This window comes from Lepeophtheirus salmonis, chromosome 8 (genome assembly GCF_016086655.4).
Source record: "Lepeophtheirus salmonis chromosome 8, UVic_Lsal_1.4, whole genome shotgun sequence".
NCBI lineage: Eukaryota > Metazoa > Arthropoda > Copepoda > Siphonostomatoida > Caligidae > Lepeophtheirus > Lepeophtheirus salmonis.
Window position 1 is genome coordinate 24535893 of NC_052138.2, and position 27895 is coordinate 24563787.

The 27895-nt window shown below is 29.4% G+C and overlaps 1 protein-coding gene across 2 annotated transcripts in view; it reads right to left on the reverse strand.

Annotated features, from left to right (window-relative positions):
* The window catches only part of LOC121123437 (uncharacterized), a 122136-nt gene that overhangs the window by 20919 nt on the left and 73322 nt on the right, over positions 1-27895 (reverse strand). For both annotated transcript variants that reach the window (XM_040718554.2, XM_040718555.1), the window contains exon 2: positions 7494-7758. In XM_040718554.2, the coding sequence (XP_040574488.1) occupies positions 7494-7758 (265 nt within the window). The remainder of the gene's footprint in view (positions 1-7493; positions 7759-27895) is intronic.

The following is a 27895-nucleotide window of genomic DNA, read 5'->3' on the forward strand; positions in this document are numbered from 1 at the left end:
AGGGGGCTTTGAGTGTCATTCCTAGAGAAGACTTATAAAATATGACATGTTTGTAATAAACAAAAAAAATCATTTAACACAATAACAAAAAAAGCATTTAAAAAACAAAATGAAAAAACTACAATCATTACTCAATACTTTTTATTATGTTTATTAAAATGTCCTATTTTTTTTTCTGGTTGGAAGGTCTTTGTGTATCTAAATTTATATACAATTAATTACAACAAGATATAACTTATTAATTAACAATATAATTAATTTGAACAAAATTAATACTATAAATATATGTGTGTCTGAGCGCTCTTAATCATTAATGTAGCCGCCCTTAGTGGCAATGATGACTTTCAGGCGTAATCAGAAAGCCTGGTAGCTGCTGCAGATGTAGTCGTCTGTCATGGCGTCCCAGTGCTGACTGATAATGATTTGAGGGCCTCGGTGTTTGGATGACGGGCACTGCATGCCTTCCCCATGACATGTACTTAATAGGTGTAGTCGAAGGAGTTGTTGACATGTGGGCTGTAAGGGGGCCAAATATGTCACAATTGAGTACAAAAGAACTCAAAATAATAATTCAAAAGAGTCTTTGAACGGAGCGGAGGAGATGGGTTTCTTTCATTGCTTGTGTCAAAAGTGGTCCCCTCCACCGTCACAAGGCTCTTTTCATCCAGTGTTTTGCTCATGAACAGTCCCGTGGGAAACCCAGAGATCTCTTACATGGGCCTTCATGAACTTGAGGAGAATGATCTGGGGTGTTTTCTTTAACTCCTCCGAGTCCAGTTTAGCCTTTTTGACAGAGTCCTTCCTCTCCAACGTTTCAGAATTATGGAGAGCGTAGACGTGGGTCCTGGAGACTCCCCACAGCTTAGAGTGCAAGAATGAAAATCCATTGATCACGTTCTATTGTCATTTTCTTGACTGGTACGAAAGCTAGAGAGCTCATGTTTTTTTTGTTTTTTGTAACTAATTGTTTATGCTTGAATATATCGAAAAATCAATTAATTTCAATCACTCAACCTTAAGAAATTATTGAATTTTTAAGGGTTCAGATTTCAATGGACTACCAGGTAAATTAGAGATATTGTAACGCTCAGTACAAAATGTTGTCAGTCCTCATTTATTGGGTCCAGTCCAGTCCTAGGACCGGCCCAATGAGTCCATGGGACCAGTTATAATGACTATCGATCCTTAAGACTATGAGTAATAAAACTGATTAAAAAAAGAAGAATAAATTGGATTGATGTCATCAAGGGCGGAACTTTATAAGTTTTAAGGATTGAACTGGACCTAACTGAGGCTGAACTGGATGGGACTGCAGTCCAAAATAAGAAATAACACAACACGAGTCGAACCAAGAGCTGCAATTTTCTTCTTTTGTTTATTCTTCTTTATTATTTAACTAGTGGTAGTACCCGGCATTGCTTCAAGGTTTGTGGCATAAATTAACTTCCTTTAGTCTTTAACAGTCTTTCCCTCCTAGTCAAAGGCCCTAATCAAGTCATAAACTGTTGATTTTGGATATTTGAAGAAGGAAATTATCTCCTGTACGGAGTGTCCCGCGTGGTGAGCTTCAATGATGGGTATTCTCCTGACTTTTCCTATGCTTTGACGACGAGCTACTTAAAAGTGTAGATAAATTTGACATTTAGCGTGTTGCAAGTTTTGAAATTTTTAAACTTTATCTCTACAAGTCTCAAAATTCACCATTAAAGTTATTCTGGATTTACCTTCTCAATCCTGTATATGTAACTAAACATGTAGGTTTATTCTGCTATTAAATCCATATAGTTCATGGGAAGTGTTCTGTTATAATTTGATAGAAAAAATATAAGTGACTAATTAACTTCAACATTTATTCTGCTTTAATCCATATAGTTCTGTTATAATTTGGATGTTCTGACTAATCAATAATGGAATTCCATTTAAAAATCTTAATACAAGTAGTATTCAAATATAATTTGTGGACAAAATATTCCCATGCATAATCTTAAATAGATTAAAATTAAAATTTGGCAAGTCTCACTTTAACCATCTCAGAGTAGTAGAACCAAAAAAATGTTACAACCTTCCCCAGTCTACCCTATCCCTTACTAGGACTAACTCATACTCTTTATAATGAAGCATACAAGGAAAAATGCATTAACATTATAAAGGGTTTTAAATTATAATCCTTATAGCTTTTAGTTACGTAAACTATACATAGGTATAAATATGTATTGTGTACAATATATTATATGAATGAAGTAACGTAGGATCGATGATGATAGTGTGTTTCTTCAAGAAACCTTATATAGTTTAAAATTTTTAATAATAAAGTATCTATGGAAAGGATTTCAAAGATATCTGTATTATGAAACGATTATAACTAACTACTTAAACCCTTTAACATCATTATCTTTAATGATTTTCTCACAAACTTTAATCCTAAAAGAAATCGAAAATAGGCTACAAATTTGTTAATAGCAATTAACCAATTCTTTCGAAATACATAATAATCAATAAACCCTGCAAGGGTGGTCTGAAGAGTTTCCGAGCTCAACGTGAATTTGACAGCACTCTTAAATAAAAGCTAGCCACATTCATCCAGCATCTGTTGACATTTAATCAACAAAGTTTCAGGCATTTTGGACAAGCAGTTGAAATGTAACAGTCGATATAGTGAGTTGATGTGAGCGTTTTTGTGATAATGGACAAAATCGAGTATCCAGCTGTCATTAAATATTTGTTTTTGATAGTGTAACCTTTAAATAGATTCAAACAATACCAGATATATAAAGGCCAGTTGAGTTAAAATTTGACACCTTTAAGTCAACCTCACTTGGAGTAATTAACTCCAAACCAAAAAGTATCTTGTGAACAATTATTTTGTGGATCCAGAGAGCACTTAAGCCGGTTGCTAAACTTCATCTAAAGTCACAGTCATTGTTTCTAAATTTTATATAAAGTACTTTGTGCGTTTTTATTTTTTTAAATATAAGTTGAACTTAACACCTGCGAGATTTCATTTAATTTATACAGTATATTATACTGCCTTTTTTAAATACTGTATTGGTATATGAATCATCTATCTCTATACATAGAGTATTTTCATTTATTTATCAATTATATTTTACTTGTTAAATGACTCGTAAGATAAATAAATTTAAATCTTACTGACTTTTTACCGAAAATTAGTAAGGTTTTCGGGAAAAGAAGAGATGTTTCACTCAATTCAGTCAAATTTTATCAAGTCAATAAGTACTCAAATTATATTTCATGGTCACATAACGAAATCCCATAATTTCCTGAATAGAATTGGAGCAAGCAGGAAGTGATGTTATTATAAATACTCAGTATTGTAATTTTGTTTAATTAATAGAGATATAACTTTAATATGTAATTAAAATGTCTGATTACATCTTAATACATTCTCACTTATAAAGAGTAAAAGTAAAAAACTATTACATTTGTAAGGAGAATATATTTTCTTCTTATTAACCAGGGTTTAAATGACCATGTCATGCCTTGTCCGTCCTTATTTATTCGATCCAGTCCAGTCTTAGGACTGGTCCTTAAGATTGTCCATCCTTCAGACTGTCAGTACGTAATAGAACGGAGTAAATAAAAGTATAAATAAGTTGAGAAACATCATCAAGGACCAAACTTTATAAGGTTTTAGGACTGAAGTAGAAGGTACTGCAAGCTTTATTCCTAAATAAGGACACCAACTGTGTGTGAGCCAAAACTTATAAGTGAGAAACTACTCCTTGAGACGAATGTTTTTATTTATATTATTGTAAATATTACTTCCTTAAGTCCTTAAATACGGATCAAATGACGAGGATGGATAAAATCGACCACCAAACTTAAAATATGTAGAATTATGTCAAAATATAGTTTTGAATTTATTCACGAAATAGAGTCATTAATTTTCATTAGTTAATTGGTATTGGGTACTGTTCTGTTCCCTCGCCATTGTAATATTATTTGATAAAACTTTGCTGAAACAATCCTAGCTGAAAAAAGCTCGTCTGAATCCATTTTTATGAAAAAACTTCGCCATTTGAGCCTTGCTCAAAAAAAGCCTCAATATCAAAAGTGAATACCATTTGATTTAATTCAAATATCACTGTTAATCATTTGCATCATGTGATATTTAATCAAGGTATAAAGTTTTTTTTATGTTTAAAGTCATTTGATCAAGTTTCATTCAAATGCATTGGAAATTGGTCAATTTTATTTAATAAAAATAGTATTATATTATATAAATACTCGTATGTGGATCAAACGTCAAACAAAACAAAGCAAAGTTTTTGAATCTGTTTGTCAGCACCTCAATTTAAAATGTGGGTCTTAGAATTTGGTTACAGTTTTAAATAAGAAATAATAATGTAGTAACGAGCGTCTAAAACTAGAGCCCAAAGGTGCATATTAAAAAAAATGTCAGTTATACAATGGATGCTCAAGAGTTTACTGTCAGGAGGTTTCTTATATATTAATTGCAAGACGAAAGTACAAAAAACATTCTTTAACAATATGGGGTTTTTTTATATAATTTAATATTAAATATTTTTTTAATTTTCTTTAAAATGATCAAAAATTTTAGGTTAATGCTTATATTTAAACAGGAGCATAATTAAAGCGTGTTTTCACTGACGTAATGAATTATTCTCATAATAGAAGAAGACTCAATCTTAAGGACTTTAACTTGATATTGTTAATACATTAAATTGGCAAATTTTTAATCCATCTTGATTAAACTCCATCAAATGGCTTTAAAATAAAAAAGTACTTAATATCTGTATTGAATACTACTTGATAACAATGATAAAGAGTGATATTTAAATATTATTTAAGTAATATCTACTGCAATTTCCTATGAAATAGTTAGATGTGTACTTTTTTTAATATTCGATTAAGGACAAGAACAGTAGGATAGTTAAAGAAAAATATCTTATAATTTCCATTGTAATACTTAATATTGATCTACAATATGGAAATAAAATTGTATACCGAATTTTTAATGTATTTTTAATACATTTTAGGGTCAGATATTCAATAAAACTAGGCAATAAAAGAATATATTTTTCATAAAAAGTAAGATTAAATCCTTTTATTTATTTATTTTCCTAAACATTAAGGAAATAAAGGTTTTCAATGTTATAAAAGTTACTTGTTTTGGCCTCTAAATTGCCGACATCAACAATGATGACGTCACGCGCAAACACTCTATTCATATATATTTTGAAAAATGGAATTTTATGAGTTTAATAAATGATGAATGTGGTTAACAAACTTTATCAAAAAAATAACTCTAAACACTGCCGGATATTCCGCTAGTAAAACAATAAATGAAACTCCAAAACTATTTAATTATCGTGTAAATTGTGCCTGTGTTTATAGAGTCCCTGGAGTAAAGATACCATCTTATATTGCAAAATATTTCCCAATTCGAAGGATTCTCAATGGACATCCATTTTTATTAAATAAAGAAGTTCAAACATATATAATAATTTTTTTTTTAATGTTTCAGTTATCCATTGCAGAGTTTTTTTCTGGTATATCTTGTAATTTGACGTTTTCTCCTTTGACGATACGCTCTACAACCGTAATAACTACACTGAAGGTACGTTCATTTGAACATATTTATGACAATAAATTTTAATTAATTAATATAGTTTTATCACTGACTAATTATACTAATATTTGTATCTCTATTCAATAAGGTATGAGCGTTATATACTTATATTAGTTTGTAAAGAAAGAGTCTAGTCGTAAAATAATACAACTACCTAAATGAAAATATTATTTAATTTTATATAATATAGACCCTGACGAAAATACTGTATATAATGGGCATGTTAAAAAAACAACTAAAAATCAACATGGTAACCCCGATAATTTCAGAAATGTTTTGGAGGAGATCAGCTACAATCAGTTGTTGCAAGGTTGATAGGGAAGAAGGGAATAAACAATGACATTGACAAGAGTTACTCCAATGTCGACCCAAATTCTACTCTGAGCCCAACAAGGACTTATAATTATAATTCCTCAACAAATCCTCAGGGTTACGTTGCGTCTTTTATGAGCGCACAAGAATGTTCAATTGATTTTGTCTATGATTGAATGTAGTTGAAAAGAAAATTAATTATAGATATGTTACTCACATAGAAGGTGCTCTGAATTTTTAAATAATAGAAAATTATGAAGGGATACCTCTTTCAATTTATTTATGCCTAAGTTACACCATAATGTATTTTTATTAGTTTGCTATTACCCTATTAATACAATAGACGAAAAAGTTTAACTCTCCCCTCCCCCCTTTGATTGAAATTATGATTGCATTCTCCGAGAATCACGGAAATTGGATTTATAACTGAATATTTATGGTTTTGACTCCTACACCAATATTTTCTTTTACAATATTTACATGATTAAGTGATAATTTTCGCCTTGAAAGATCTAAATAAAAGGAAAAAAATAATACTTTTTGTATAGAGTTGTTTTCAAATTCAAAAAATCATTTAGTTATTTATATATTTTTTTTTTTAAGTCGGAGCAAATGCCTTGAAAGTAGAAAAAAAAATGAAAAAAATTGACCTTTTTAGTTTCAAGCGTTATATTTCTCTTTTTTAATTTTTAATAACAATGTAAAAAAATAATAGTTTGTCATAAAGGGAAGATATACAGCTTTATAATAATATACTTGAATGACCACTCTGTAGAGCGTAAACCTGCGCCCATGGTAATTTTTCATGAATTGCATTTTTTGTCATATGAAGATTTTTTAAAGCCTACATAAGGAAACCAATTTGAGCTCTGAACCTCAATATGTTCCAAAGTTTGACCGGACTATTGGGCGATTTTTTTTCCAAAGAACAATTTCCCAAATGGCATTTTATCGAAGGTTAATTTGCCGAACATACATTTTGTCGAATGTCCTTCGGTGAAATGTTATTTGGCAAATTGTCCTGCGGCAAAAATGTTTTCGGCAAATTGTACTAAAACCGTTCCAAAGTAATGGACGATTATATATTTTTACGTTTTTTTCTACCTTGACCGTGACATTTTACCTAGATCTCTCAAAATTTAATGGCCTCCTACAATGATCATATATTCGTACCAAATTAGATCAAAATCGATAACAATCGTTTCTCTAAATCCTGGTGACGAACAGAAAAAATCTAACAAAAGACCAAACGGCGTGGAAAATATAGGAAGCACCTTAAAAAATAATATTTTAAAAGTTATTTTAAAATTTTTTGATTATAAAAATAATTTGGTATATTTATAAATGATCAAGGCTATATATATTATATATTTCTGTAGACGACAAAAATAGAAAACTTTGGCTATACAAGTTATGTTCATATTTCTTTTCGTAAAATCAATCTGTAACGCAGCATTTTAATTCAATTGTGAACTAGTGAGAACCAATAGCCTTTTTAAATCACAGAAGAGGAATTGTCATATCATAGGAGTGACAAATAATGAAAGGTTAGATATAAGTAATGTACCTCTAATTAAAAAAGACTTCATTGCATTCCACTCCGTGACTCCATCATCAAGACTCAGGAGATCCATACAAAGAGTTCGACAATAGTCGCGTCCTTGCTGCCAAGTGAAGGTTTTCTGGGAGTCAACTTTCCATGAGAAGTGATATGAGGATATGTCGGACATGGTATGGATTTGGTTTGTGCAAACATGTCCCTGAGTATATGGTAGAAAATATACTAGGAACAGAAATACCGTGATTAAAAAACGTCTTGTTGGGCGGCTCATCTAGAAGAAAAGAAAAATATATTAACAGTTGTTTTAGGTTTAACAATTTTATATTAAAACGTATCATATTTGATACGTAATTTTTTAAATCTTTGATTTGAGTCATTTGACAATTTTTTGCATCAAAAACTTCATGTATGCAATGACAAATATATACTCTCAGAATTTTAGATACATGAAAGTCTATCGACATCATTTAGTTTTCCTTTTTTTACCCACTTGAGTCATATAGTCTTCTTCTTATAACACATGGAGTGAAAACTCACGGGCTTAACTACGAAAAAATTTTTTCGTTCAAAATTGGCTTTTTTTAAATTGATATTGTTATTATTTTGTATGCATTCTCTGGAGTAAAGTCCCCATAACGCTTATGAAGCAATTGCCTAGTTTGAATGGTATTTTTTCCCCCATCAAGAAGCAGTTTAAAAAAAAAATTATTTTTGATCCAATGTTTACAAACATAAAATTTAGACAGCTGTCTTTTGAAGGTTGGTGCTAACTGAAAATGAGGTGAATGATGGGAAAAATAGAGTCATCAATGTGTGAATCCCGGAAATTTTCAGCCCATGTGTAACATACATTATACACTTACTTATTGCTTAATTTGTATTTAGATACATTTTTGTTGGTAATTCTTTGGAAATAAACATATTTAAGGATATCTGTAGTAATTAATGTGCTTTTATTTAAAAAAATGGTTAAGAATAATTATTAAGCTTAAAATTTTTAATAAAAAAAATGTAAGAGGACGGATCTTACTTATAATATCTAGTTAAACATTTAAAAATGTTAAACTTAATATATTCAAGCCTTTTATTTGTATTTAATAAAAGATATAAATGACTTATTTTGTAAAAGTACTACATTTATTTCAGCTATCTAGAGTTCCATGATATAATCAAGAGATCATTAAAAATCTGAATGTAACGATCCCTTACATTTTGACTTTCTATCCGTCCGTCTTAAATTTTAAAGACGCGTCCGAATCGGACGCAAATCACGCCAATATAGATATCTGTCAGGAACGTTATGATAAATATATCTTGTATCATTTTAATAAGAATAGTATAGGCTTTAATTATCCTTAAATTAAGAATATTGGCGAAATATTTGTGTTTTTAAAGATACATAAAGTTTGAATAAACTAATTCAAATGGTAAATTGAAAAACTTTACTATACTATTAGTTAAAAAGATTCCTTGTAGTGTAGGCTTTAAAATTTCGGAGGTTTTTTAAGGAGCAATAACAGGGATGAAACGGAAGGGGACTGAATGTGAGACAGCCGGATTTTAATTCTAAATAAAGGACTGATATAAATTTAATCCAACAGTACAAAAATCAAATTTCTTTCGTAAGTCATTGCGGTGTTGCAAACGTATTGACACATCAAAATGTGTTAAAATAACAAGGTTTATTTTTAAAATGACAAATCAATCTTTTGATAATGAGAAATTCTTTTATTATTGTAAATCATAAGGAAAAAGAGATGGAAATTGACAATTTTTATTTATTTAAAGTAATTAACTAACTAAAAACTCAAAATATAATTATTGAATTATATTATTAAAAAAATCAATTTTGACCATTTAAAAAAAAAAAGCACCAATTAAGTATTTTAGAAATTCATCAATAAATAAGTCTAATTTAAAAAAAACAAAACCAGGACGTTATGAGCACTTTATACGGTTAAGGAGTGAAGAAGTAATTAGAGTAATGATCTTTAATGATGAAAACTGAATTCTCCCCACCCTTATTTTATGCTTTTTTTTTTTAATTATCATTAAAACTTTATTCAATTAATAAAACACAATTTAGTAGGATAAAATTAACATAATTAAAAGCTACACACGAAGAATGAAGAAGCTAAGAGATTCTGCAAGGACAAAATTAGCTTCCTTACCAAAAAATAATTCATTTATTAGACATGTCTTGAAATGTTCCGCCACTTTCAAAATAGTTTTATAATTGTTTTAAATAGAAAATAAAACCTTTCATATCTATGGTTTGTTCTTCAAACATTAATTGTGACTTTAGTTATTCTAATAATACATATAAGTAGGCCATCAGCACAAAAACAAGCTAAAAAATTATTCGCAAAATTAAGTCTGTATTAAATTGTATATTTCGAAGAATTATTGTTAATTTCTATCTACAAATTATTCTGATTAACCCATTGGAGGCGTTGCAAATTGCCATTAAATTAGCTAAAGTATATCTGCACAATAAAATAATCCGAAATGGATATTTTTTTCTTTCTTAATGACCTCAGAGCCCAAAAAAGATCATAGGAACATGTTTGATTATTTTATACATCTATTAACTAAATTTTAGATTGATTTGTTTGACCCTTTTGGATTCCATGAGTGATAACACCAAAAACAAACTTATTTGGCTTCTTTTTTATCCAGAATCCCCCATCTTAGCCTCACCAAGTTCAAAAAAAGCAAAAGTGTCAGCCTCCTAGATCCAACTGTGTGAACATCAATAAAGGACACGCACACAAACTTTATTTTATTTATATACAGAAGATATAAAAAAATATATTGGACTTTTCTCTTAATTATAATTTTTGTTCAACATGATTTTTTTTGTGTTAGCATAATATGTAAAGGGTATTTTGTACATGTTGCCTTTAATCAAACTCTTATTGCAATCTAAAAGATAAAAATTATGCGGGTATAAGGTATTTATGATAAAAGCTATTATTTCAAGGGAAATGATAGATAAAAGACAAATATTTTTTCATCCTAATAAATACTTTTGATTTGCTTTAATGATATTCTCAGCAAATATTTATTAAGCATATTGCGAGATATATGCCAGAAAAGAGCAGAACTATATTGGCTAGTATTTTTGTAGGTATTATGCCACTGTTATTGATCCATTAGTCAGAAAAGTAGCCACTAGGTGTCTCTACTTTATTGTATAAGTAAAACACTATCTAGATTTTGTCAATTCCTTAAATGAATAGTTTTTGGCTCAGCCCTTTAATACTAGTAAGTAGATATCAATAGGGATGAATATTTTGTAGAAGGCAAGGAGAAGGTAGGAGTGAGACCTAATGTACTACTAAGTCAAGTCCTTTGTTTAGATAAGTTGTTTTATAAATGAAATTATAAGGGGAAATGTTACTTCTTTAGAGAGGAGAACCTTCAAAATTTAAAATAGTAATAGTTTAAAGAAAATACTTTAGAATTATAATTAAATATATACATTATTATGTATTTATAAAAAATACAATCAAAGTAGGCAGAAGTTTATCATTCAGATAGAGATGTAGACACTTTGACGATTTATTAGATAATGAAGCGTGATGTATAAAAAAATCCTTGGGATATGCAAAAATAAAATAAAACAAAAATGAACTTGGTAATCCTAACAATTAGAAGAATATTTGGGAGGAGAGCAGCTTAGCTGTCGTCACGTTTTATTAGATCAGCTGCAAGGAGGCGTGAGATGAAGGAAGTAAATACAAATTCCACTCCGTATATCTTTATTGGAAGTACTCCGATGTCGATCTTCAAATCTACTCCAGGACTTACTTTTAAAATTCCAAAGCAAACCATTTCATAAGCACATGCACGAGTGTTGACTTTATACTTGGATGTTCTGTCTTCAAGAATTAAATAATATTGATAAATGTTTTAGAAAATAAAAAAACCCCATTCATATTGCTAATAAAAAAAGCCAATCACACTTTCTAAAACATAAAACATATATTATGATCATGATCGAAGTCTAAAATAGCACATGCAATAATCATTTTTAACAAATTCAAACTGTTATAATTATTCTTTTATTCTTAAAGAAAGAGCATTTAACATAAGTATAAAGTTTGTTTATTCATAAAAAACTTAGAGTATCAATGAAGATTTATTTGTGGAATTAAAAGTCCTTCTTATACGCGGAGTAGAATTGAAGATAGACATAGGTGGAACACCATCTTATATGTCCTTGCTATATAAGGAGTAAAATACGATCCTTAATGAATATTTTTATAGACATACTTTCTTCAGATAGTGGATTTTTGCATTTGAACGCGAGCAAGTAGATATCAATAGGAATAGACATTTTTTAGAACTCAAAGAGAATGTGGGTGGGAGAGCAAAAATACTACTGAATCAAGTCCTTAGTTAATATCAGCTATCTGTTATGAAATCAAAGGGATAAAATGTATTAGTGCTCTAGAGAGGAGAAACTTCAATATTTGAATGAGCATTGGGGCAGGGAAAATATTCTAAAACTATATTGTGAGACATATATTATTATGTATTGAAAAAAAAAATCCCCTAAAAGTAGGTGGGAATTCATCATTCAGAGAGACATGCTATTACGATCTTTTAAATAGTGAAAAAAAAGTAAAAGCAAAACCCGTTTTTCTTTACTCATCTTAAAACTGTTATTTTTCTCTACGTTTTGCCTATCTCCATATGTAACAAATTTACAGAAGATCAAGGTTAATAGAAATAAAAAATTATACCCTAACGCATGTACGACTGATGTTTGACTTCCCCTGCGCTTTTAATATTGACGTCATAGTAGATGAGTGGTTGCGTGTTTTGTCGAAATCTATTTTTCTTTCCTAGCAGTCGGTATGATAAATTAAATTGTAAATTCTAGCAATAGTGACGTCAAAGACTATGATTGGTTGCGTGTTTTGTCACAATCCGCCTGTCCTGCCCAGCAGTCAATGTTTATTGAGTTATTTATAATCTGATGATCATCTTTGAAACAACATTTTTTGCTAAATGATTAAGAGTTTAAGAATTTTGAAACGTAGTTAAAAAAAAAACACATCTGTAATATGCCATTCGAACTGTATTTACAGTTTAGGTAGAATTATCAGGATCAAATTTCAAACAGTTTTATGGACAACATTACAAGATAATAAGGGATACAATAACACTTTTCTATCAAATGCCATCTAAAATAATAAAAAAGAGAGATAACGTACTTTAAATTCAAATAATATAATATATATCAATTTATACAATGATTTTCTAGCATATAAAAGTATTAAAATGCTTAAATAAAAGCGACACGTGTTACTTTTCTTATATCTCGCAATTTTTGATAAAAAGAATGGCCCATTTTCTTTTTTTTTTTTTTTTTTTTGGTAGTTACTAATTATCGACAATTATTGAAGAAGTGGCTTAGAACTGCTTAACAGCTTAATTCAAATTGAATCAATCATCGTTCACTGCCCTGAAACCCCAAAAAGGAGCTGATATTTTAACAGATGTCAACAAAATACAGTGCACATTTTTGTGTTACGGAAGTAAAACCTGGATGAGAGACAGGGATATTCTACATAGTTGCAGTAAGTCAATATTAAAACAATCTTCAACAAAAATTAAGAAAATAAGAAATATCCCATTTATTTTCAAACATCATATATTTTATACCTAGAGTCCAATATTTTTACGACATATTTCGCTCAATTATAAACTATTTATGTAAATTTTTGTAATTTGTTGATATACCCCAGAACTTTAGCCATTGTTTAAAATCTTTATTTGATTTAGGAGACTTATATTAACCCCGATTTGAACTTTCAAATAAATCTATCAATTTCGCATTCTTTTATGATGGTAATCAATTTTGGCTACTTTATGTACAGTTTGGAGAAAAACCCTTCTGTTGAGGGGTAACATATTTAAAATAAAAAGGATAAAATCACTAATAAGTAAAATGATGATAGTTTTAAATATGGCTAAAATTAAATTTTAAAAAATGGCCTGAAATGAATATAATACAATGAAATTTGATCTAGCGGTAACCTGTTTTAAGGGTGTCAATGCTCTAAGTAGCCATACCTAATTATCAAATTGTGAATTGTTACAACATAAAAAACCAGGTTGAACTATGAACTATGCGGTCACTTTTCCTGTTTGCCTTGCTTGACTGTTTAGTACAGGTTTGACTAAATATATGAATATTACATATAAAGAACAATTTTATTATTCTTTTTTTTTTTTTTTTTTTTGAAATTATGCATGCGAGAGAGTCGTTCTCGTATTTATAATATTTTAGACTTGACTGGAACTCGGAAGGTAATACCTTACTGAAATTAACACTATTTAAAAAAAAAAAAAAAGTATTTCAATTTTTTTTTACTATATATAAAGTACTTTTATGAAGTATTTAGATTGAGTTTTACTGAAGATGGTATGATTCTGTTTCTTGGATTTATGTCCAATTCTAAGTAACTTCCGATTAACATATGATATCTTGATATAACCTGCTGCTTTTATGATGTGTTATATATGTCTGAACTAAAGAACCAATGCCTTTAGATGAAAAACATTACCAAAGTCTAAATATTCTTGCTTTTGAAAAAGTAAATTCTAAGTTTATTGACCAAGGAGCCCAGAACAATACCCAGTGAGCAAATTAACTTTCGTTTTTTTTAACATACTGGCTGATCATATTATTTTGAACCATGATTATAGAACTAACCAATTGTTCTTAAAAGATTCAAGTATGCTCGGAATCTACTTGAGCAACCATGTTCCAGCTGGGTTGCAAACACGGCTTTCATCGTTTTACTATTGATCACAGGCAAAGTATATCAAATAATATTAAACGAAAACCACTCAAAACGATTACAAATATGTTAAATATATTTAAAAGCAAAAACCAAATTAATTTTATTAATGCATAAAATCTTTAAATGCATTACATGTGCTTCAATTTTATCAGTGCTTAAAGCAGTTATTGTCGTATGCAAAAAATATTTTTTTTTTTTGCATTTCGAAAAAAAAAATTTAAATTAAATCCCTGTTACTGTTCTTTTCATAAAGGGTTGGTTTGATAAAAAAAATTATATATGAAAATAAACTAGCATGAATGATGATATAATAAATTTGATTAAATTTTTCCATTGCATAACTTCCTTATTAATAATGCCTGTCATTCGGCATGAAGAAGTAGTAACGGAGTAGGCGTGACTTTATTCGGCAGACAATATTCTAAAGTGTTTTTATAAAATACAATCCGTTGCTAAGATGCTTTGGAATTGTGAGGAACGTGTTTTTGCAGTCAAACATGAATATTGCTACAAAATGGTTTGACATAATATTTTATAAATTAAGCTAATAAAAATTTATCTCCTGAGTTTTTAATGGCGTTATTTAGGAAAATCAGTTATTTTTTCAAATTTTAATATACAAAAAAAAAAAAAAAAAATTCTATTCAATTTTATAATTTGAAATTTGCAAAATTCTTTGAACTAGATTAACTCCACGGTAATTGTATGTATGATAAATAGGTATTGTAATTTTTTTGGTATATTATTTCAAAAATAATATCCTCTTTACTTTTAGGGAGACAATTGAATATCAAGTACACATTCTAGGATGTTACAAAAGAATTTTAAAATAGGTTGAAGAAAGCATTGCAGTATGCCACAATAAGAAAGAAGAAAAGTTCATTGTGGTATTTTTCCATCAGGCATTCAGAAAAAATATTTTAAATCTATTCTAATAGCATTCCAAATAATCATCCTTTCTACAAAAAAACCAAATAACTAAAAAAAACTCGAATAAACTTGAGCGGCCATAAGTTATTCAGTCAATTTAAGTAACTTTATGACAAAGAATAAAGTATGTACATACCTATTTAAAAAAAAAGTAGAGTTGAATTCAAGTATTATTAGAACTACGATACTAGAAATAGTTGACATAAGTAGAAACTATTTCTTTTTGTAAATTACTCGAATTCGCCCAAAATATATTTTGGAAAATTCGACATAGTTTGAAATAAATCCACCGAAATTCTCAATATTTAATCGAGTCTCAGAAAATCAAGTATTTTGTTACTTATTTTTGATATGAAGGAATATCTAACTATTTCTGTGAAACACAAGTTTATAAATAATTATTCAAAATAAAAGAGAGACTCTGTTTCCAAATTTACAAATATTTTTATGTAATTATTCATGACAAAGGATAGAAATGGGGCCATAATCTACATATTATAACAATTATGCAATTTATAACTAGTTTTAGGGCCACTGGACTCTTACAGTTTATAACTGCACAGACCAAGGAATATTTTTAGACTATAAACGTAATAGGTTAATAGGGAAGTGAACTTTTCCTAATTCTGTTATTTTTTGACAGCAAATTCGAAGTAAAATACGAGTGTCATCCCCTTACTCAAACTCGACTCGACTTTAATCATCAAAATCATGACATCGACCAAACTCGAGAATTTGAGCTCGAATGGATGATTATAAAAGTAAAAAGATTTTCCATGAAGTTCATGTCCGTTTTAAGCAAAAGCCAGATAAAACATTCATTAACTCTTAAATTGAAGTTACATTATTTTATTTATCTATATTATGAGTTTGTGAGAAGAGGACTCATTTTGACAACGAGCTTGTGAGGCTATAGCTCAGCGTGCTATATTAAAGATAAAAAGAAAAGAGGAGTACACATTTAATACGATAATAATGCGACTTTAGATGAGGTTTACCAACGAGTGTGTGTAGCTTAACCTCAGCTCGTCGCATTACAAAAAAAAGAAGGTACACTAGCTGTACGAGTTTTGTTGTTGTCGGTAAGCTGAAAAAGTATTTTTTTTTATTATTTTCACAAGCTGGTATCATTAAACTCTCATTCTTGACGAGATAACATCTACAAAGTATGTAGTAACTACGTGTAAGTGTTCGCATCAAAAGCGGGGAGTAACACTGAGGAATTTTGGGCGAGTTATCTTTAATGTTAAGAAAACAAATCAATATAAGCAAAGTTATTTTGTTCGTCGACGCCTCATAACTTTTGGATGTTGATAATAATATAAAAAGTTAATTAAAATGGGGATCGAATGCCAAGTACTTTTTTCTAGCTCTTTATTTATTTCTAATATTCCTTTAATAAAAACATACAAATTTAGTATATAGAATATCGTAGTATGATTCTGATAAGTCCATCCTTCAGGAAGAAAGAAACAAATATACTTCAAAAATGGGATTGTATGATCCATTGATCTTTTTAGAGTAAAAAAAAGTAATAATAACAATTCATATTTTATATCAAATATAATAAAACATTAATCGTTTCAATTTAGATTTATAACAGTTTTGTACATCAATGCAAATAACTTTATGAAGTTTTATAATATAAATCACAGACGATTTTTTTTTAAAGGTACACATTTTTTTCTTGCAAATTCCAATCCTTAAACAAGTACGTGTGTAAATGTCAATTAAAATAAGAGTTTAATCGTATTATTATTTAGAAACTAGTATAATTTAATAATTTGAGTTATTTTTAGGCTATTTTAAGTCTTTATACTATTTTTTAAATAAAATTTCAATTTTATAATGAAGCTTATTTTCAACATATAATTTATAACACTAGTGAACAGTTTTAGATTTATAATATAAATTTTTGTTGAGCTAAGATTAATATAATGAGGTTAGAAAAAAGGAAAGAAAAATATATGTATTAAATTGGAATGTCTGTGTGTTTGTGGGTGGGTCCCGGAATCACGGCCAAACCAACAAATGGATTTTGCTGAATTTTTTCATGTAGATTCTTAAGACTCAAGAGATGGTTCTGGCCGCGATTTTTTTTCACTCTTCAAGGCTATGGCTACCTTAAAGTAGCATTTTTCTTAAAAAAAAAAACAATTTATAACTATCGGACGACACCTAAAACAAAAAATAAAGACAGTAAAATTGTAAGAATTTTACTCACAGCATGTAATTATGTCTCTCTGCATACTTTTTTATAGAAGAAAAAAATAAGGGAGAATAAGACAAAGGATGTTTCGCAATAATATGAAAGATTAGCGAACAAAAGTTCAAATTGAATATTTTTCCTTCTCTTCTCCTTTTAAAAAAAGTGTGCAAAAATAAATAAAAACATACATTGGGAATCATTCTTAAAATTTTACTTGCTTTTTTTCTTTTTTCTTACCAAGCAGAATAATTCTAAAATAATTTTAATTTTTTAATGTCCCAGGCAACGCCGAGCAAGCCTACCCTAGTTGATAAGAAATATGTAATTTGTATCTTATAACCCCCAATCCACTGGTCATAAGTTTTTAATTATTTTTAATTAAAATTTTGTAGAATTCTTTTCAATTTCTATAAATATATATGCTTCTTCAAAAAATCAAAGATTTTTTATCTTTGTAAATCGTAATGATCGAGTTATTGCCTTTATTAGTCACTTTTTTCAAAAAGTAAATAAACGGCTATTCCTGCAGATCTTTATAAAATAAAAGATTTTTGTTATTTAACAGCCCTCCAACTAAAAAAATATATTTTTTTTAAAACGATGTGGTTTTAGTACTTTTTCGATGATGCAATATTTTTACAACACAGTAAGATAATTTGGTAATTGTATTTTTTTCCTATTTCATAATACATTGATGACAAACTAATTTATAATTGCATCACAGCTGTTTTGAGCCAAAATTGTCAAATTACTCAAAATGATGATTCAAAAACTTAAGTACTATATCAAATATACGTACTGTAGCGTTTTTGTTGATCATTTATAAGGAATTTATTAAACTTACGAATAAATTTAAAATGCAGCCACAATTCTTCGAAAATAGTATTATTTTTTTAGTCTTTTGAAAGGTTGGACTACAAACGACTCATAGGTAAAATAGTATATACAGGTGGGGAAAATATACAATAAATTTAAGGATAATTTTTTATTTCAATATATTTCCCAAAATCAATAAAGAAATTCCCAAATATTTTGCATGGAACAGACCTTGATGAGGAACTCTTTCTCCATTTTGGCCGCTGATTCGAGAATGGAAGCTTGCAAGGAGTCAATAGGGTATGTACACGTTTATTGGACTCTCTCCAAAACACCAGGTGTCCAGATCCGGCAAGGTAGGTTACCACATTTCCTTTCCCGTCAATATTTAAGTCTTTAAAATATTGATTTTTCAGGAATAAATCCGGTTCCAATACTCGTTTGGACAAATCGCACCAATTTAAAATTCTAGCATGACATCAGATCTATAAACATCAATTTGAATTCTCTACCATAATTATTTATGGAGTTATTTGTGTCCTTGGGCGTGCATCCGGCACTGAGGCACAGAATAATGTCTGACCAGCTTTCGTATTCGGAGGGAAGATTTCACTTATGTGACTTATTCGAATCCAACTCTAACTATTTGGAATTATTTTCAAAATCATGTTTGCCATATCAAGCAATATTGGTTTTAATTCGAAGATACTGTCGACCATTAAGTAAGTGCACCGCCATTTTGTGCCTTTATATAATATTGCACCCTCTTCTTTTAATACTGATATCACTTTTGAGATTGTATTCGATGTCATAATATACTAAATCTGTTCTTTTTGAACCTTTTTTAGAGCTTCCAACTCCAATCAAATTATAATTATGCAAATCCGACTCCTACTCAAACTATGTAAAATTCTACGACTCATACTCCATTTGACTGCAACTCCCCAACTCTGGTTACTAACTCCGATTTTTAATTATTGATAAACAATCTGTCTGATAAGCTTATTTTTTGGGAAAAAATAAACTCTTTAGTTACAGACAGTTTTAACATAATTTTTCAAAATCCTTTTACTGCAACAAAGTAGAAGTGGCTACGTTTTCGAATATGAATACCATCTCTATTCTCTAACAAGTCGTAGACTAAAACTAAAAAAACAAAATTTTCTTCTTCTTCCAAAACAGTATTGAAACTTTGATACACTTACTCTATCGCTCTCGTAAAGTAATGCCAGTAGTACAACTCTGTAGTTTAAAAATAGAAGAAAGCTTGAAAGCCAGAATAAAAGAAATTAACTAGGTCATATGAACCAGTTCCAACTATCCAAATGCTATCATAATAGAGGCGATTCTAAGCAAAATGGAAGTAATAATTTAATTCTGTCGTAGAAAGTTAGCTCGATATTATGGGAAACTTGGCAAAAAAACGGACAAATTACTCTTTACCTAAGATTTCTAACATCCAAGAAATAATATAAAACATTTCAAAGTTTTAATCACTAATACAATCTTATAATTATTATATGAACACTTTTTTTCCCCTACAATCTCCATGTCTGGATATCAACGATTACATTAAAAATATTTTTAATAACAATTTGTGCAACAAATATATGGAAAAAAATTAAAGAGATTATTTCGGAATAGATTTGAATTGATACTCTGAATATCTTTTAACAGACGAGTTATGAGATTATTTTGATAGGTATAACTATATGACAATATTACTGCGAAGAAATTTGGTTGAGAGACATTTGAATCTGTATCCAAGTCATGGTGTAATTTTTTTAATACTTTATATTCGTTTGTAAAAATGCTGAATGTTTTTAGAATAAAATAAATACATAAGTATTGTTTATTGGAGTTAAAAAAAATATAAGATATGAACTCATTGTTTCATCCCTGGTACCAAAGTTCATAATTAATAAAAAACAAAGATTTGAAAAAAGAATGGATCATAAATCCGTGTTTCTCAACAGATGTGCCACGACTAAAAAGTAAAAAACGGAAGAATCTTTAACAGTTATTTATAATATCTAATAATAAATGGGTAGACTCGGTTCTTCAGACTACCAGTCTTAGAACTGATATAAAAAAGAAGAAATGAAGTTGAGAAACGTCATCAAGTACGGAACTTTATAAATTGTTAGGACTCGTATACTGGACTGAACTGAATGTGAGCCTGACTGAATTAGACTGGACCGAGACTTAAATGGACCAAACATTGAATTTACTTATCTGGACTGAGACTGATCTGGTGAAGACTTTGTCTTTAGTCCTAAATAATGACGAAAACAACACTTTACCATCTCAACAATAGTTAAAGATAAATAATTTTAAAAATTAAGGTATTTCAAATCTCACCAAATACATTTTATAATTGGATGATAACGATGGATAGTGGATCTCTGCAGAGGACACAAATTCTTTATTCTACAAGTGCAAGTCTAATCTCAAACCTTTGCCTATAGTTCAAATCCAAGCCTAATGAAACGATGTAGCTCAATGGACAACGCGTTCTTGAGAAATTATTATCTTGAACTCAATGTACGTACGTTCGCATCTCAGTCGTTCTCTGAAAAATAAATACACTTAATGTATTCAGATGGAGTAATTGTAAGACTAACCTGTTTACTTATAATTTAATCAGTAATCTGACGAATGAAAGGAACACTAAAAGAAAAAGTTTAAATCTTTGAATATTTTCATCGAGCTCGGTTCGAGTCAAATATCTCTTATTCGATATTTTCTTCGAGTTATAATATAAGAAAGATACTGCTCTTGTCAGCAAAAAAATGCATCTACCTTTAATCAAATTTTAAAGGAGAGTTAAAAATGAAGGTACCTAAAAGAATTAGAACTTATCCTTTATTTTAATGAGTTGAAGGTCAAATCGTAATTATTCTTCCATCAGAAAGGTACGGGAAGTGGCTCAGGTAATCTTTTATGAAATAGTCTTTACAACTTCTTTTTTGCAAACTTTAGAAGTACCAAATGAGTTTAAGGCGAATCTTAATTTTTTTTTAGAATATGATTTTTTGCATTAATAGCCTCATTTAATATATAACTGGCAGAAAAATTTTAAAAACAAATTCATTCACTTTTTAATTAAATGTAACATATGCGAGCCAATTAGTAATTATATGATAAAAATATTCCCTCCAAATGCCACATATTCATACCAATTAGCAGCTGAGGCTAAAAAAGTTAAGTGCTAGTGCATATCATTATAATTTTTCTTGTCGATAGCTTACTTATAAGTGGAATAAATAAACAAATTAGTGGAGTAAGTTGCACCTAAGCTCTACCGCCATTTTTTGCAATGTAAACAATGATCCAAGACGCTAAGTAGGACTCTTTATTTAAAATGATTGAGTGAGCGATAACTTATGGAATAAGTTTTTTGTTTTTTTTTTTGCAAAATATTTTCCAAAATTAGAGAGCTACCAAGTATAAGATCTCAATTATGCCAAAAACTGAAAAATGAAATTTTTTCAGATACATTGCTTGGACAGACATGGGCAGCATAATGTTAAGGTGTTTTTTGAGTTAAGTATAAAATAGCTTTCAAGACACGAGTCTTAAGTATCGAGTCAAAGTCCGATTGCGAGTTTTTTTCATTTTGAGATCAAATCGAGTCGGAAGTCCTCAAAATGTGGCCTTAAGTCAAGGACGAGTAGCAAGCCTAAAGTCCAATCCCTGCTTCTGGATCCATAAGTGAAATAGTGTTGGTTTCGTTAACAATAAAAAGAGTTCCTAAAAACGATAAGACAGATCTACATTTTTTCGAATCCGGATCGGATCTTTAAATATACATATTCAAGTAAACTTTGGGTAACCAAGCTTTGGGATCCAGATCCAAAACCAAAATTAAGACAGATCCTTGTCAAGAAATTTATGGGCATCTTACCTAAAGTTTGGACTTAAGCAACATAGGATCTGTATTAAGATTACATTTTGACTGATATCTGATGCCCAAACAATACATAACTCAATGTTAGTAATTATAAGTTATTATTAGAATTATTGTTATATCAACACTGGACACGTTGTTGCCCTTATTGTATCTCGGAACCTATCCGTCTAAAAGAAACAGAAGAAAGCCCCAAAATCAATTGGTAGTTTGTCAATTCTTACAATTATAAAATTATTATTCAGTTATAATTAATAATTGGTCACAGCATAAAACTAACAAATTATAATTAACCAATCAAGGTGGAGAGCACTGATTCGGAGAAAAGAAGCTGAGACATCAACATTTCTAAACCAATTACAGTATCATATTTTTGTACTAGCGAGGTAACAGCATGTGAAATAACCACGCAATGAAACTAGTTTATGTAGTTGTGGCTCCTAGCACTAATCAAGATAAATAGAGATGCTACGTTCGATATGGAAAATATAGGACTAAGTATAAAGCAAGGATATAAGCTTTTTAAGATCTGTAAAATCCCTGGGATCTTTTTTAAGATCACTAAAAGTTCAAATACCCAAAGCCGGCTTGGATCTCGGATCTTTTCGGATAGCACAAGTTTAAGAAAAGTATTTTAGATACGGATCAAAGGTCCGTCCTATCTCTAGTTCCTAGCAGAAGAGCCAGGTGAAAATGTAAGTAACAGAGCAATATAAATTTGAGAACATGAATGTAAATGATTAAAAAAGAGATGAATAAAGCACATAGAATAAAGAGCTAAAACTTGCAATTTGGGATCATCAATCATTATTGAAAGAAATGTCTTTTAATTTGGAAATAACTCGTATGACAATAGTTTCCAACTATTAAATACTTTGATTTAGCGACAATATATTTACATATTTTTATAGAATCAATATCTTTTTTCTTTTTCCATACCTTTTTCCTTAAAAGTTTAACGATATTGTAAAAATATGCCAAATAGAAAGAAATTGAATATTTTCAAGTTATTTACAGACTCAACAAACACTAGGCCATTCCTTTATTTATCTATTTAATAGAACGTTATGAGTAGAGTTATATAAAATACAACCTTCTGGTATGATTAAAAAAGAAGCCGAAAAATGACATGGTAACCCAGAAAATTTGGAGAATGGTTGAGAGCAACTTTGCTGTTACGACGTTTAACTAAATTAGATGTAAACTAGTATTATTCCATATCTAAGTGGACATTAACTCTGATGACGATCCTCAATTCTACTCCCAGTCGAACCCGGACTAATAAATAGAGTTGTTTTGGTTATCATACCTTATTTGACCGGTCCCTCGGACTGACAGTTCTAAGGACCGATCCTTAGACTGGACCAGACCGAATCAGTAAGGACCAGCAGAGCACTATTGATGAATATCGTTAGCATTTTGGGTATGCTAAAAAATGAAACCAAAAATACATATGGTAACTCTCACAATTTGCTTATCTGTCATGACGTTTCATTGGATCAACTTCCAGCAGATGTGATGACATAGAGGGGAGGAAGAGGGAAATAAACAAAGACATAGACAGTAAATTATTGCAATGTCGATCCTCCATTCTACTGAGTCCAACAAGAACTTCCAATTATAACTCAGCTACAAATCCTGAGAGTTACTCTCCGTCTTTTATGGGCACAAATAAATATTCAATATGGTTTCGCATATATCAATGGTAGCTTGTAAGTGGTAGAAAATGAAGTTACCTCCTCAGGAATGAAAAAATAATGATATCAGCTTAGCAACAGAAAAAAAAACATGGGTGTTGTCTCTTCCAAAATTGAAGAACAGGGGCGTCCACAGGACTATATTATTGTAAATATTATTTATTTACTCATTTTTTGAGGGTTGGTTTTTGTATTTTTAGGGAAAAAAATTTCAGAAATTTAATTTTTCTCAAAAAAAGATTTAAATATTCAATTTTTTTGGGAAAATATTTAAATATTCAATTTTTTTGGAAACAGATTTAAATATTCAATTTTTTTGGAAAAAAATTGAAAATATTGAATTTTTCAGGAAAAAATTCAAAATATTGAATTTTTCAGAAAAAGATTACAAAAATTCACAGCCATTCACAAAAAAAAAATTTCGTAATAAATTTCAAAACCCACAGTTATTTTCAAAAAGGTAAATTTTTTTTCTGAAAAAAAGATTACAATATTAAATTTATTGAAAAAAAATTAAATATTGAATTTTTCGGTAAGTGATTTACAAAATTCACAGCCATTCACAAAAAAAAAAATTTTTTGTAATAAAATTTCAAACCCCAGAGTTATTTTCAAAAAGTTAAATTTTTTTTCTGAAAAAAAAATTACAATATTAAATTTATTGAAAAATAAATTCAAATCTTGAAATTTTCGGAAAAAGATTTCAAAAATTCATAGTCATTGACAAAGTTCACAGCCATTGACAAAAAATTAAATTTTTGCTAATAAAATTTCAAAATCCAGAGTTATTTTCAAAAAGTTAAATTTTTTGAAAAAAAAAACAAACATAGTTTACAAAATATGGAATTTATCGGAAAAAAAATTTCAAATGTTTAATTTTTCCAAAAAAATTTCAAAAATCCAGAACTGTTTATAAAAAACTGAAATTGTAAAAAAATTTCCAAAATTATATTTTCTAAAAAAAAGATACAAAAATGAAATTTTTGGGAAAAAAGTTTCAAAACACCATAGCTGTTTATAAAAAAAAACTGAAAATTAAATTTTTCTGAGAAAAAGATTGAAAAATGAAATTTTATGGAAAAAGATTTCAACAATTCACAACTATTCACAAAATATTAATTTTTTTCTGGCAAAATTTCGACAATCCAGACCTGCTTAAAAAAAACTAAAATTTTTTGGAAAAAAAAATCGAAAACTTTGCGGAGAAAAATTTCAAAAATCCATAGCTATTCATAGACAATTACATTTTTTTGGAAAATACTTGACATTTTCTACTGAGAATAAAATAATCCTTAATTTGGGGGGGGGGTAGGATACCGCCCCTCCATCCCTCCCTTTATGAAGTCCCTGAAGAATTATGAAAAAAGTTTTGGTAAATAAAATAAAACTTTGATTCAATTGCCAACTCGAAAATATATCTGACGCATTGTAAATCAGATTTCATACAACTTTAGTTACGGGTATTATTTTCTTGATATGCTCACGTAAATTTCGACAATTTATACAAAACACAAGCTAAAAAATGCTTTGGATTTACAACCTTAACTATTGATACGTGTGTTGTTTGATAACTAGTCTTGGGATCACTGCGCTATCTTGGTTTTTAATGTTTGTTTCGTTTTTTCATGTCCAAATTGGAATTATACAATAAGTAATAAATATTATTATAATTAAAAAAATGAAGAAAAATGTAAGTAAATTAACGACATTTGATGGTTTTTATTTTTTCCTGTTCCCTGAAGGGAAAAAATTACAACTCATGGCCTTGAGCGATTGAATCTAAAGATATATGCATTGCACATGCATTTAGTACACTGATACAATAGAGTGACTCGATACAATCCGTGTACCAGCCAAAATAGGAAAATTATAATAAGTTGGAAATATATGCAAATATTATGATTAGGGATGTAAAAATTGTGTAAATCCTTATTACTGTAAATAAATAAAAAACTTGGTAATTTTTATGGATGACAGATATTAAAATTATACTGCTCCTTGATAGTTAATAAGTTTCCTTTTTCATAATAGGAAGACATAATTAATAAGAGAACTAATATTTGGTTGTAGGACAATTATCCCAAAACATTTCTGACAAAAGACAATTTTTCGAAACAGTCATTTTGACAAAAAGACCATTTGGCCAAAAAATGTTACTCAACACATTGATATATGCAATTTCATATTTTGATTCAATTTAAAATGATAGTATGAACAATTAATATTGTTCATATAGGTAAATTAATTAAGGTTATTTTGGAGAAAAATAAGTTTTTACAAATTATATTCATAGTTGATGATCATTATATAAACACAAAACAGTAGCATGTTGTTCGAATTTCATTCAAATCTCTACCGTTGTAGTACTTTAAATAAATTAAGTAATAAACAAATGCATCAGCAATTACAATGGAGAAGTGGTAACCACCTCTCCATAGTAATTATTATTAACCCGACTCATCATTGAAGTTAATCCTAAAAACAAACTGACGTCAAAATGACGTCCGTTGTGTTGTGTCAACTCGAACCACTAATGACCACCAGTTCCTTCCTGACTCTCCAGACAAAGGACTTGTCCAGCTTTCAGTCATTTGCAATCGCAACATTGCCTCATCCGGTCCGGATCGGAACAAGGATACTCTGCCTTTTCCACAATTGTGTAATAAATAATTCTTTAACGGTTGCCATTTTTTAAACTGAACAAAGACAAATTCTGGCTAGCCGCCAAAACAACAAACAACGTCCTATATGCGCTTGAGTTCAAAGTTCATCCTTAAATAACGGCTACAGGATGACTAAATGACTAGATTACTAAATGAGGGTTGCGATTTGTGTTTATTTTCGTCCTGTTACGACTGCTTGCAGTTGATCTAATAAAACGTGATAACAGCTAAGCAGCTCTCCTTCTCAGCATATCTTCAAATTTTCAAGATTACGGCGTTCATGTTCGGTTAATTGTATTTTTACAAACCCGCAGGTAATATTTCATATAACTGAAATAACTGGGGGGTATGGGGGGGGTAATAGCATTTTATATATGAAGTACATAAAGAAACTATATTCTCTGAAGACGATATTTCGAGACTTTTATTGTTTTATTAGTTGATATTGATAAGTATTATTTTTTTTTTTGATGAAGCAGGCCCACAACTTCTTAAACTAAGCTGGCATTTTAAAGAAGGACCAGCCTATCATTTTTATGGTTCTGTATTTTTGCGAATTTATTTATTCAAGTTATTGTGATGAAATTTAAAACATTTTTTTTTAATTTTCTATGTTTCTTTAGCATACCTTACTGTTGGATTTAAGTTATAACTATCCAGTTTGAGTAATTGAGCCTTGATTCAAACCGAGTTCGAGTAGAGAGTAATATAATGGAAACATATGTAAGAGGTGTTATGTTATCTCCTAACCTCCAAATTTAAAGTACTCATGACTCAAAAGCATTGTCTACAACATGGATCTTCAAACCTTAGATCCAATACACCAAGAGAAAAATTGTTTTATTTTCCATACTTCTAGGTTAATTTTATAATTTGTTAGTTGTCGTGAGCCAGATTGAACACATTAGGGGACATATTTGTACCACGGGACGTAATTAAGATACCCTTGACCTACAACAACATATTATAAAGCCTAAAAAGGGTTTCCACATTCTTTTTTGCAAAATTAACAAGGGAGAAAAGCCATGCAGGAATTAGACTATAGAAAAAAACCTTGCTTCAAAAATATGACAACGAAATTTATAAGGAATTACTGAGAGAGTTTTGATGGATGAAATGAATCTTTACTCTAATATTTCAAATTGTGATCATTCGGTTTTGAGTGTAGACGAGTTTTTCAATTAATATTTCGGGTGAGTTTTAATAATTTTCCGAAAACCATGGACTTTAGTAAATTTGAATTTTTTGTTATATTCGAAACCATCAATTGTAGGATTGTATATTTCAATTGGGACGTCAAATCGACGTCTTAGCTATTCTATGGAAGTGATTATTTCATTTTAAATGCAAAAATTGTATTTG